At 34.4% G+C, this 12,501-nt stretch overlaps 2 protein-coding genes across 3 annotated transcripts in view; one reads left to right on the forward strand and one right to left on the reverse strand.

Annotated features, from left to right (window-relative positions):
• Positions 1–618: 618 nt before the first annotated feature.
• On the reverse strand, positions 619–10,187 carry LOC128238165 (E3 ubiquitin-protein ligase XIAP-like). The gene is made up of 8 exons (XM_052953778.1): positions 8,629–10,187; positions 8,159–8,310; positions 7,866–7,935; positions 6,403–6,525; positions 2,756–2,943; positions 2,170–2,350; positions 1,326–1,433; positions 619–912 (listed from the first exon to the last, which is right to left on the reverse strand). Exons 1-8 carry the CDS (start codon positions 9,632–9,634, stop codon positions 716–718), a joined length of 2,025 nt encoding a protein of 674 aa, XP_052809738.1. The 5' UTR covers positions 9,635–10,187; the 3' UTR covers positions 619–715.
• A 723-nt stretch (positions 10,188–10,910) lies between these two features.
• Positions 10,911–12,501, forward strand: part of LOC128238166 (putative inhibitor of apoptosis) — a 31,342-nt gene continuing 29,751 nt past the window's right edge. For both annotated transcript variants that reach the window (XM_052953780.1, XM_052953781.1), the window contains exon 1: positions 10,911–11,067. The gene's annotated coding sequence lies outside the window, so the exon portion shown is untranslated. The remainder of the gene's footprint in view (positions 11,068–12,501) is intronic.

Here is a 12,501-nt window from a genome sequence, read left to right on the forward strand (position 1 = left end):
TATGAGCGTTTAAATAGCTGGGTGTAAACAATGGATAAATACAATAGAATAAAGTGGACAACCTTGTCGGACTCCTTTTTAAATTTTGAACGCTTCAATCAATTGACGATTGTTTGAAATTATAATGTTTATATCTTTATAGAAGAGTTTAGTCCAGTGTATGACATCTGAGCCAAAATTAAACGTCTGCAGACTGTAGAATATAGAATCGTTGTCAATACTATCATAAGCTTTTTGAAAGTCGTTGAAAGAGCCCAGGCATACTATTTTCTATAAGGTATTGCATGACCACAATGATCAGTCTAACATCTTCGCGAGGAATATTATGTTAGGTGAAGTATTTATTATTGTATTTGATACTGCTGTTTTATAATCAATATAATTGGTTGAGATTTAGAGGGTGACTGGTGCAGTGGTATGGTCGTTAATGACTTAAGATTAAGAGGGTGGTGGTGTAGTGGCACAGTCGTTAATAACCCTCTTACTGGTTGGTCTCTAGTTATAAATGATTTCTATTTTGTCAGGTCCTTTTGCATTCATATATTGAAACTATTTTTGCAGGAGTTGCTTATTATTGGTAGTATTAAGAAATAGTTTGACCATGCCATCTCAGGCCTGTGTTTTTTATTCTTATTTATTTTTTTTCATATAGAGAGTACAATTCAACACATACATAGTCATACATACGTTGCATTTTCTAACAAGACAGTTTCAATCAACCCATGTACGTCTTAATAATTTCTCTGATAGGTCGGTCACAGACAGGACACACGGTGACGTCATATTTGCTCGCGCAATCCATGCACATCCGGTGATGCGCACATGGCAGAAACAGAGCGTTGATGTCATTAACGTTACATTTGGAGCATTTAAAGATGTGCTTCAAACGAGCGTTCTCTTCAAGTATGCTTTCTGTAAATTAAAGACAATCATTATTAAAATTATAATTATTGATGAACCTATTTTATACCATAGTCTCAGGGTTAATAATCATTTTATATATTGTAAACTTATAAAGTAATAAAGGAAACCGCAAGCGGGTTGAACTAGTAATGTATGAAAGGGAAAACAAGAAAACACACTACTTTATAATTTAATTTATAATGGGCATTTATTAAAAATGCCATTAAATCAAATCAAAGAATAAGTTGAAAAGTGTAACGTTATGTATCTCGTAATACAATATCTGGGTGGGTAAAATACTATATGTTTACTGACAGAAAGTCACACAATAGAGTAGGAAACTTTCGAGAAACCTTTATTGTTCGTGTTTGTGTATTCATTATAATAACAGTAATAGCAGCAGTTCAAAGATTAATCATTACCTGGGGTGTCCACTGCTACTGTTTCCTGTTGTAATTGTCTTAATTCAGCTCGTTTCTGGATATCACCAATGCAGATGATAAAATCTTCCAATGTTGGAAGTATATTTCCTGCAATAGAAATCAGTATTACCAAGAATGAGTACTATATGCAATAGTACGTAGGCTACATGTTCTATGAAATACCACTTCTCGTGAACTTCCAAAAAGAAACTATTTGGTGCTACAGAATGTAAAGTCTTTGTTTGGAATTCAAGTGCCGATAAACACATCTATAAATCATCACACTCATATACAGATATGTGTATATATAATTAACAGACGCGAATCCATGATTTGACTTCAGAGGGGCACGAGTTCTTCAGGAGGCATGCGCCCTTTCCCAAGGAAACCAAAAGAACAAAGTATCTAATTTTAGTCTAAAATGGTGCGTTATGGTGTAATTTATGCATAACGTCGAAACCATATTGGCATGAAATGTTTACTTGGACAATTTAAAGGCCTAGTTTAAGGAATGTCTGGCATGATAATCCCCTGCTGTGCATCTGCTGTTAATGGCACTGGTGTCACAGTAGGGGCCAGTTTCCCGTTTATTGGCTCAGGGGCCATTTAGGGTCTATTTACACAATGAAACATCGAAAAATGCACAGCAGGATACTCAGATTGGAGATCTGATAAGACAATAAGGCAATAAGATTAAGATCAATTAACAGAGGTTGTGTACAAATACACGGTTTGGGGAAGGGGGAGGGTCACTTATAGAAGGCTTAACCTAGGCCTTTACGGGTTGGAGCCGTTGCGCCTCACCTGAATCCGCAGGTTAAAATATAAATATTTTATATACTACCACTTGTTCTAAGTTGAATAAGGGCCTCTTCAAACTCTTCGGTTGAAAACCCCAGCTCATCGGTGCACATGCGCCGGTGTTCCTCGAGCTCCGCGCGCCCAAGCGCGATGTTGTCTATACCGGAAGTCACTATGTCCATAGGGGATTCGTCCTGGTACTGTGGTGCAGGACTTATATCTTCCTATAGAGATGCGAAGTAGCCATGAAATCATCAATTCGAGTATTAATTAGGCACCTGCCGTCACTCCAATTAATAGATAATGCTTATTTATTTGTTTTATTAAACAATAAACTCGGCCACCGAGCAGAACAACAATAGAATACCCTTTTTAGTGTTTGGTGTGAATGCCGTTATACTAGCGTGAACCGCTGAATAACCCATTATAACATTAAAAGGCTTTCTAAATGGTTAAACCAGAATACGTCCGGCGATCACATTGGACGCGGGCATGAGATTAAACAATAATAAAAGGGTGATAGCAACCAATGGTTGGAGAAAAAAACAACTTGCTCAAGACCTTAGATTATCTTTAAACAGTCGGTGAGTGTGTACGTATAAACTAAGTCTTGGTAAGAAATTGATCACCAATCCAGAAAAGTCCTCTCCTTGGTCAACGGAAGCTTGAATGAGCGCGATAAATTGATCCCCCTTGGTTGTCCTGACGAAAGGACAGGCCGGAAACCAGCGGCAGTGCTCTACCCAAGGGTCGTCCCCCGCATCCCACTGTCGCAGTCCTCCGTCACACGCGAAACACCGCACGTGATCTCCAACACCTATACCAATACATATATTTTAACTATAAATGTTATACCTTCTCTGAATGTGTCCCTTTTAGTTTTAGGTATGTTATAAAGTCAACAGGTCTGTACATAGCTGTGCTTTGTTAAGATATTGAGCAGCAGGCGTTAAAACCTAATTTTTTAAATTCCTTAGACTAATATAATGCTGCTATCTGACCCAGATGTATGACCTTTACGTTGAAATATGAGCTCTGCATAATGGATATATGAAATGTTATGTTAACATAAACACATTTATGGCATTGTTTAATCATTAGTTAAGTAGTGTTGAACCATATCAGCAGTTATCTCCCTCATAAATTATTGCCTCAGCCAATCACCTTTGAGCTTGGTCTCTTACACTAGCTCGTTTTAGCCAATCGTGATATCTGGTAGCCATTACTGATAATAATTAGCGTGGGTGAAAGCCTAGTTATTTATTCATAAGTTTTCGCTAAAACCACCACTACCACCACCACCACCACCACCATCTCCAACAACTTACGATTTATTATCTGTCTGTTTTAAGGGCGACGAATGAGCCGATATCACTGTTTTGGTTTCAGTCTGATTTTATTTTGATAGTAAAACACATTACTTTCGGAACATGTTATTGTATACATGCTTTTGACCCTTATGTTTCATTTTACGATATTTCATAAAATCGCTTTTATGACATTAATAAAACTCATATTTTTATTCAAAGCTTGTGTAACGTTTTTCCTTTTATCCATACGAGTTCGGAATATGATTAATTACCTTGACCTTGGACAATACGAACATTAGGTTAGTTCTTGAACTCAATGATAATGAACGGACATGAGAAATAACCTTTGTCCCATTGTGTGACCATTACATTATATGTGCGTCCAGTGTGCTAGCTCGATAAAGTGTATATTTATTAAATTGATTGTTAAATCCTCCAATTGGTTCTAGAGCTACAAAGCGGACACATACAGGCAGATGAAGGAGCACAACTATAGTCTTCTAGGACGGCATCGTTAAAACCCACCCCATCCGCCAAGAGACTGCTTTAGTTCTTATTGTTTATTTAGGAGTGATTTCATTATTGAAGTCGTGAAATTTAGAAATTATATTCTCCACAGTGCAAATGTTAGTTTGAAGGATCAGTATATAAACGTTTGGGAAAAAAAATCGTTTTAATTTAGCTTTGAGGTTCAATGTTTAGCAAGCATGATACATACATCCATTTTCGAGTTCAAGTCATCATTTGGATACGAAAAATATTTAGATGTTTTAAATATTATAATTATAATAGAAGATTTAGATTTATATATGTATCTTTTAGAACTAGTTCTCACGATTTAGAAACTGAAAAGGGTCGTTATATTGATATCCCAAGGGAACAAAGATTATGCAAAGTATGCCACTTTGAATGTATTGAAAATGAATACCACTTTCTACTTGTTTGTGATTTCTACGAGGATCTGCGATCCCAATATATACCACAGAAATATTATGTTAATCCTAGCATTAACAAGCTTAGAATACTCATGGCATCATCTAATGTTAATATAGTTAAAAGTGTATCTACGTATTTGTACCATGCGTTTAATAAAAGAAAGTTCGACTTGAAGAATGAAATTTTAAAATCAATACCTATATAAAAACAATATTACTGTATAGTTGTTTCAATGTGTTTCATTTTTACTGTTGCACACGATTGTAAATATATACTTTATGTCTGTATATTGCAATGGGTCGGTGGCCTTATAGCAAATAAACTATGTCATCGTCATTGTAATTGTCTAGATGTAAAGAGCAGTTGAGCAACTTTTATGAAATAGAATTTTATCAGATTTAAAAACGCATTTACATTTCTTTCGCAAATTGTTTGAAATAAAATGAGCAAGTTTTTTTGTCAAGATATTTAAGACAACCCGTTCAACAATGTCTTTTGTTTTTGTGGTGATTGCAGCTATTTTAAAAAGGATATTTGCATTTTTTTGTAACAAGGAAATAAATTGAATCCACTAGTTTGCATGTTTAACTTGAATATCTTCCTTATTTTAAAAGATATCCACACAACTACAGCACACTTTTCACTGGGGAGTCTAGAGCATTTTGATTCAAAACATATTTATATCTTTGAAAGACTTCTCCGAAAAACGCAAATGCTATTCGATCCAAAATCTTATAAAAATATTTTATTTTGTAAAATTTACTCAACTCCTCGTAAGCAAATGCTGTATTTTCTTCTCCTGAAAAAGATAGTGGCTCAAAACTAAATCAAACAAAAGATCTCGAAACACACACATTGAGGAGCGCACATTGGATTGAAATTCAATGGCATCTTGAATCATAAAATGAATATCATATGAAACCTAATGATTCTGTTAAGACGTTGCGATTCTCAGTCAATTGATAAAATTTGCTTTTTTTTAAATTTATGGCACTTTTTTATTATGACGGCAATGATGTTGTTAATATTTTATAAACCTTACGGTCAAAATTTCGTATAATGTGACACCAAATGATACCGTATTAATCAGGCTAGAAAGGCCATGTATTCATTTATTATCAAAGCTTGTATGTTATCGTTACTATAAACGTTATAATTTATGTAATGTTCGGAAGTTTGGGGCGTTAGAAATGTACACTTAATTGATCGATGGCAGGTTAAATGTCGTAAACTGTTTCTTAATTAAACCAAACTACTTCGACATGTAGAGAACTTTATAATTTACAAATTGCCCCACGCATTTTAAGAAGAAATCTGAACAATTGGTTTAACGTTATTTTGTCTAAACATTAAAAGATTTTTAATTTTTGAATAAATCATAATTAAAGCTTACTAAGCAAATACTTCTCAAGGATCAATTTTACACAATTAGATTTAGACAAGTACGATAGTGAATGCTAGTAAATGCTTGAATTATCGCATCTTCTAACCATAAGAATGAAATGAAAATGCCATTATTTCACATATTGTTGATGCATTTAAAATACGTTAGCTAGAATATATGTATCTAATAATTCCAATTATTATAAACAGTTTATTATAAGGATAGCTCTTCAGTCCATATACACAATCGGGTGCTGACAAGCCGGTCCTTATAATGCCACAATGACCCTCAGTTGTATATAATATGTATTAAGAGGTTAATACACGGCGTAAAACCACCTCGTTATTCTGAGCAGATTTCACACAAGAAAAGAATGATTAGTTATTATTGCTGGCCTCGTGACTCTCCAGCACCTGTTACCCTAGCCAAAGCTGGCTTCTTTTAACATGTACTAAAGAGTATATATATTTCTTATGGTAGTCCCCTTTTTGTCTGCACAAGCTCATTCTCTCGGATGTATTCCATGTTATTGCAATGAGCTGACGATCGGTCACTATGACGATAGCCACAAAAAAGTAATGGGTATTTTGTATTAGAATAAGAAAACAATGGAAACTGTGTTTTTCCAAATAAGAAAAACTCTTACCTGCGAAGTAGAGACCAGCGTCTGCAAGCTGGTGCGGCCTCTGAGACGCCTCTTCCGGCCAACCTTCAAATGTGGCCAGTCGCGCGTCATAGCTCGCGTACTCGGGTCTTCGGTATGTGGTTTCTATTTGGGTTAAACCTTATTAAGCGATTGTCCTCATTAGCATGCGTGCATATTTTGTTATTCAAGTGCTGCTTTTCTTTAATTGGATTTAAATTAAACAAAAAATAATAATCAAGACATTAAATTTTGACCCGGGAGGGTAGCAAGTCAGCCCTTTTTCGGCCTTGTCGTCGTTGTTATAATACTTCAAATAACTTCAAAACAGCCTTTTGTAGAGTTCTTAAACTTTGTGTTTTATTGATCATGGTCGGTCGACGGTTGATTTAGGTCAGTATGTCAAAGGTCAAAGTGATTTCTGCCTACAAACGCGTTCCGTTAATGTGGATTACTAGTAATGAGTCCTTAAGCTTTGTGTGCGCACTACTTATGATCAGTAGAGTACCCGAACGTTTGATTTTGAGGCAGTAAGTCAAACTAAAATTTTGTAGCGAGTCACGAAACAAAAATTCACTTAAATTTATTCAAGATACAGGCTCGTACGGACCTCAAACGCATTGGTCATGACTAGTAAATGACCCAAATTGATTTTGAGGTGAATAGGTAAAAGGTCAAGGTTCTTGTGATTTTTAACCTTATAAAAGTTTCAGCTCAAAACGTTCATGCTTTTTGAATTTGCAGTTCCCAAATACAAAAGTTCTTTTACCAAAATAAGTCATTATCTCTATTAATTTTTAGGACACAAGATGAAAGGTCAATGTCGAAGTAAGCTAAACAAGGAAAAACCGGTTTCCGTACAATGTGTCCAGAACGATAGGTCCTTTGGTTGGATTTAGTTATCAGCAGTAGATACTAGTTATCCCTTTAACGTCAAGGTCAGTCAAGCAATTGTCAATGTCAATGTGTCCTTTATTAAAAGGTGAATTTCGCTTTCGGTCCTCAATTGTAGCTATTGATCATAATACTTAGAAAAACTTTATATATGTGTTTTTAGGTTAAAGGTCAAAGTCGTACTGACTAAATTATAACGGTTCCCGCTCATACATACTCGGAATACCTATCCATACGGTTCATGAACTCTGTTGGACCTCTGATAATTTATCAAACTGATATTGTGGTCTGAAGATCATAGGTCAAAGTTGTAGGTTTTCACCGACAGGTGATACATACAATTCACAGAATTCTAGTTTGTCCGTAATGACAGTGTCAATTTTTAAAAAGTTCTTAGGATCTTAGGATCCTGCGATGAGGAAAACCCATATATCACATGCCACTAATTTCTATGTTATTGACACGTAATGGTAGTACCGACTTGTAATATGTGGTTAAGTTGATTTCAAACGTTTTAAATACTATTTGTTACATGTAAGTACAATGGTTTCAGAGATGACGAGAACTAATACCTGGAGCTTTTTGGGCTTGAAACGATGCCAGCTGCCGTCTTCTAATATTATCGGGGTCATTAATAAGACACTGCAAATTCAAATTCATATTACTAAATTTACTAATTCAAACTCAATTCAATTCAAATTAAGGAATGGTTCATCGTTCAATAACAATTTTGTTAGAGAATTGGCATTAGTGCAAATGCATATCTATTTTAACTTTAATGTAACAAAAATTGGAATTAATTATATTGAGGTGTTTAAACAGCGTTGGAAAATTTATATATATTATATAATTGGTATAGGATTACCCGTTTCTCTTCCAATCCAGCTACTCCGTACACGTCAATGAGATAGTCACAGTTGTCAGCATGTTTGATGTGTTCTGTCAATGGATCGTCCTCCGGGCTAAAGTCTTTAAGACCAATACCGCACTGGTGGCATCGAACCAGATCGCCTGTACCTAAAACATCAGTTTTAAGACAATTATTAAATGTACACTCAATTTGGCAAGGTGTGATCTTTTCAAAATAAGAAACAACTGCTCCGATTCTTACAAAAAAGTTTCAATACCAATGTATCTAAAATCAGTTTCTTTATAAACTTTATCTAAAGCTTTTCTTTTTTTTTAAATTTGGTAACAATGCCTTTATATATTAGAGAAAATGGCCATTATTCAGACCAAAACGACAAAGAACAGTATGACGTAAGTTAAAAAAACACACACTAAAGACACAAAAATCGTAAGACTACCTATATAAATAAATATAATCGTTAGTACCTGTGTAAAAGAAGCCAGCTTTAGCTAGGGTCAAAGGTGCTGGAGAATCATGAGGCCAGGAATTATAACTTATCAGTCTTTTCTCGTGCGAAAACTGCTCAGGATACCGAGGTGGTTTTCGATTTCTTTGTTTCTCTCCTAACGCTTGAGCACTTTGGAAGCTAGCCACATTGTTAGTCGCAAATTCGCCAACGCTCTGATGGTGGACATCTCGTGGTACACTACCTGAAGGCAACAAGAGCCCTCCAGGTAATATAGGTCTTGGTGAAAAATTCGTCAGAATTTCAGCTTTCTCTTCTTCTAACTGTCTCTTTGGAATGTGAGGTTGATTATACTGATTATTCCTTAGCATATATGCATTCATCTTTTTGATGGAAACATTTTTCTGTTCTAAACTCTTGTCACAATTTTTTTCATCAATGATAGGGCTACAACCCTTTTTATGCGAACCGTGATGACCATGTTTTAGTCTAATTTTAGTTTTAATACGCTTTAGTAAATCTGTTTTTCTACAAATATGTATGTTTTCTTGTATGATAGATTTTATGTTTCTAAACTGCAATGAGGTGTCTGCGGATCTCTTGATGAATGTCTCTGGTGCACCTTTATTTGTTGGCAAACTTATACATTCATCACCAGGTACTAAAGTCAAAGCTGAAGTAAGGCATAGGTTAAAGGGTTTTAGCACATCTTCCTGAAGTCCGAAGATCACAAAGCAATTTACAGCAAAGTTTTCGTCAACTGAGAAGTAAAGCAGATTTTCTCTGAAGATGATAGCTACCATTCCAATCACAGAATGTACGTCTACTATTCCCTGGCACAAAGTCTCAGAAGACATTTCAACCTTCAAAACAGTGAGATCGCTCTTTTTATTGTTTTTGTTAACTGTTGTTTTAGACATTCTTGTTTGTGAACGTTCATTTTTGCTTCGTACATTAATTCTGATATCATTTTCTAAACCTTTAACTGTCTGTTTTACATCCATTTTACGCACTTCTCTTGACATTGTACCAAAATGTAAAGTAATAAATTGTAGTGGGTTACATTTACGTTAAATGTTAAGGCCATTCTATTTTATAATTTGTGAAGCGTCCGAGTGCGCGTAGGTTTTGAGCTCCGTTAGGTGGCTTGATTTCCAACAAATAGAAGTATCTGTTTCATGCAGTCTTTCAAAAGGCCGTATTAAGGCTACGCTCAGGTCATAGTTTTACCTTTGTATCAAACCAAAAGTGAAATTTGATCAAATTTAAAAGTTGATCAAATGTTAAATAAAGATATACTATTTTAAATGTCTTGTCCATCAATATTTGAGTCTATACAATCCAAACCATGTCATGAAACCAAAAACAATAAACAATCTAAGCAAAAAATCAAAAGGATATAACGAGAAATCCATTGGCTTCAAAAATGTAAACAAACGTGTTCATAACCAGAAATTCAAACATCAAAATGTAAACAAACTTGTTGATCATAGTTCTTTAAACAATTAAAAGCCCTATAATCTAGAGTTTCATCTGGTTAACCAAACGCAAAATGTCAAACATAGATTCATTGCAGATTGTTTCTTTACAAACCCCTATTTTCTGTCCCTTTTTGTGCCTCATTTTTTTAGCATGCATAGTTAAACAATAACATATTTCAAAGATTCCTTCTACCTTTTATAATAGCTTAACGCAATAAGTTAGAAGCACATAGAAATATATAAGGCGTTACCAAAACATGTGATTGTTTCCAGTTTTCCAAAGTTCCTGCATATTGCCGAAAAGTAATCCCAAAATGATACAGATGAAAATGGTCCGAAAAAATAAGGGCTGGTGCAATATAAGGGTAATGTACCTATACGAAATGGCGACAGTTGTCAGTGTGAAAAGGATAGTAAGAAACAATTTTACTAAAATGTAAAAGCTACCATATTATTTTGCAGTGAAATCTGAAACAAACATTTTTGTTTGACTTTATAAGTCTTAAGTTAAACAAATCTAATTTTATCACACTATAGGTTTTCCTGAATCTATTTTTCATACACAGGTAATGGAAAACCACGTTCGACTATTTTTAAAAGTTATACTTATGAAATAATACGCTATATTAAAAATAGCCTGTTTAGTACAAAAATATACATAAATTATAAAATTCATTTATCAATGTTTATGCCAATTTATGTTGATTATTTGATAAAAAATACTGTTTTGTAAGGGGTGTATGTTAATTTTAAAGGTATCACATAATTTATAGGGGTGATCTACTTACCTGCGTAAACCGTATTACCATACCATACCCGATATAGATCAATCACTTACATAATCGTCTATTTTTAACGTTTTGGAAAAAAGTCTCTTACTGTAGGATGAAACAGGAAACAAACATAAACAGTACTTTTTATATGTATAAAACAGCAATGTGTGAGTAAAGTTCTCGACGGACGGCGAGAATATAAAGGTATATATTGTATAGAAACGTTTTGCTATGTTTTACACTGTTTATCTTACATGTAATTAAATAAATTTAACACATACTTCGTATTACCTGTTCCATAGTAGAATCTGTCTTTGTTATACATGTACAACGTTATGCCATTGGTTTATGAGAAATACCAATAATTCTCCATTTTCTTGAACTTTTTTATATATATGTTATTTGTCCAAATATTGATTATGTACCTGTGCTAATGAGGAAAAAGATACTAATGTTTAACCGAACTTGTGTCAAATCAAACCTTTTTTGTTGTTGTATGAATTTAAACATTTGCATTGCTTCATGGAATTACGGTCATAAATGTAAATCTCAATGCTATGTAGTCGAGTTCACATTACAACTTCCATATTGCTAAGTAGCTAAGACGATTGTTTCTCTTAAATGACAGGGCACTTGCATTCAAAGTCTGTGATTTTATCTAAATTCATTGTTTTCCTTGTGCTATGAACGCGGGTTAAATTAGATTTCCGGAATGTTTAACTCAAATCTTTTCCGTCTTGCATTGAATGTCTGTGCTTTAAAGAGACTGGACACCATGCAGATGTTATCAAAATCGGCAAATAAGTATTTTCTTATAAACAAGCCTACAATTGTCAATATGAGATAGTATTAGGCCGATAATAGATCATTTTACATATTTTGTCACTGTTTCAACTGAGTTTACCCGTTTAAAAATAGCGCATAATGATTTCTCAGATTATGGTGTATTTATTCAGCATGAAAAAAATCACGTAAATAGCCCAAGTACATATACCGATTCTGTTTTAAATTTACTGGTATTTACGTGGTAGACAAACCCAGTAAATTTCAGATTGAAAAAACAACAACCGCAAAACCTGCGAAAGATACATGTTAAGAAGGATTCAATGCGTTGTACACGACGATATCAATTTTATATAAGTTTTTGACAATTATATTTTTATCTTGCAATTGTATCATCTGGTATCTAGTTCTTTTATTGTAAAGCCATATTCTAAGCAGTACTTGTCATTGTCATTGCATCTTAAAATCCCTAGTTTTTGCGTTACGGTACATTAGGTAAAATCTGCACCATAAGCAGTGGCGGGTCTAGCGGGGGAGGCATGGGTCCTTGCCCCCCTCAATTGGTCGGCACAAGAACCCTTAAAAAACCTAATTTTAACCTAAAACTAATACGTTAACAATTAAAACGCTACTTCATACAAATAAACATAGTTTGTTTCATACGTATGTCACTTAATAAAAAGTAAAAAGTATTCTTGAACGAAGGATTGAAATGCATCAACGATTTTATACGTGTCATTTCAATACCTCCGTGGAATAAAATAATTGAGGAGGTTTGGCAGTTGTATCCCTTCCAGTTATAAATTCCTGTCAGTGACAGCTCTTGTCGTTTTAGAGAGAAGACCAGAAAAATAC

Source organism: Mya arenaria, chromosome 6 (genome assembly GCF_026914265.1).
Source record: "Mya arenaria isolate MELC-2E11 chromosome 6, ASM2691426v1".
Lineage (NCBI taxonomy): Eukaryota > Metazoa > Mollusca > Bivalvia > Myida > Myidae > Mya > Mya arenaria.

Excerpts from the sequence above, each read along its gene's own strand:
- LOC128238165 (XM_052953778.1), bottom strand. The coding sequence starts at position 9,634 with ATGTCAAGAGAAGTGCGTAAAATGGATGTAAAACAGACAGTTAAAGGT. Across the intron at positions 8,311-8,628 it reads AGCTGGCTTCTTTTACACAG|GTACAGGCGATCTGGTTCGA; the intron begins GTACTAACGATT and ends CTGATGTTTTAG. Across the intron at positions 7,936-8,158 it reads CTGGATTGGAAGAGAAACGG|TGTCTTATTAATGACCCCGA; the intron begins GTAATCCTATAC and ends TTGAATTTGCAG.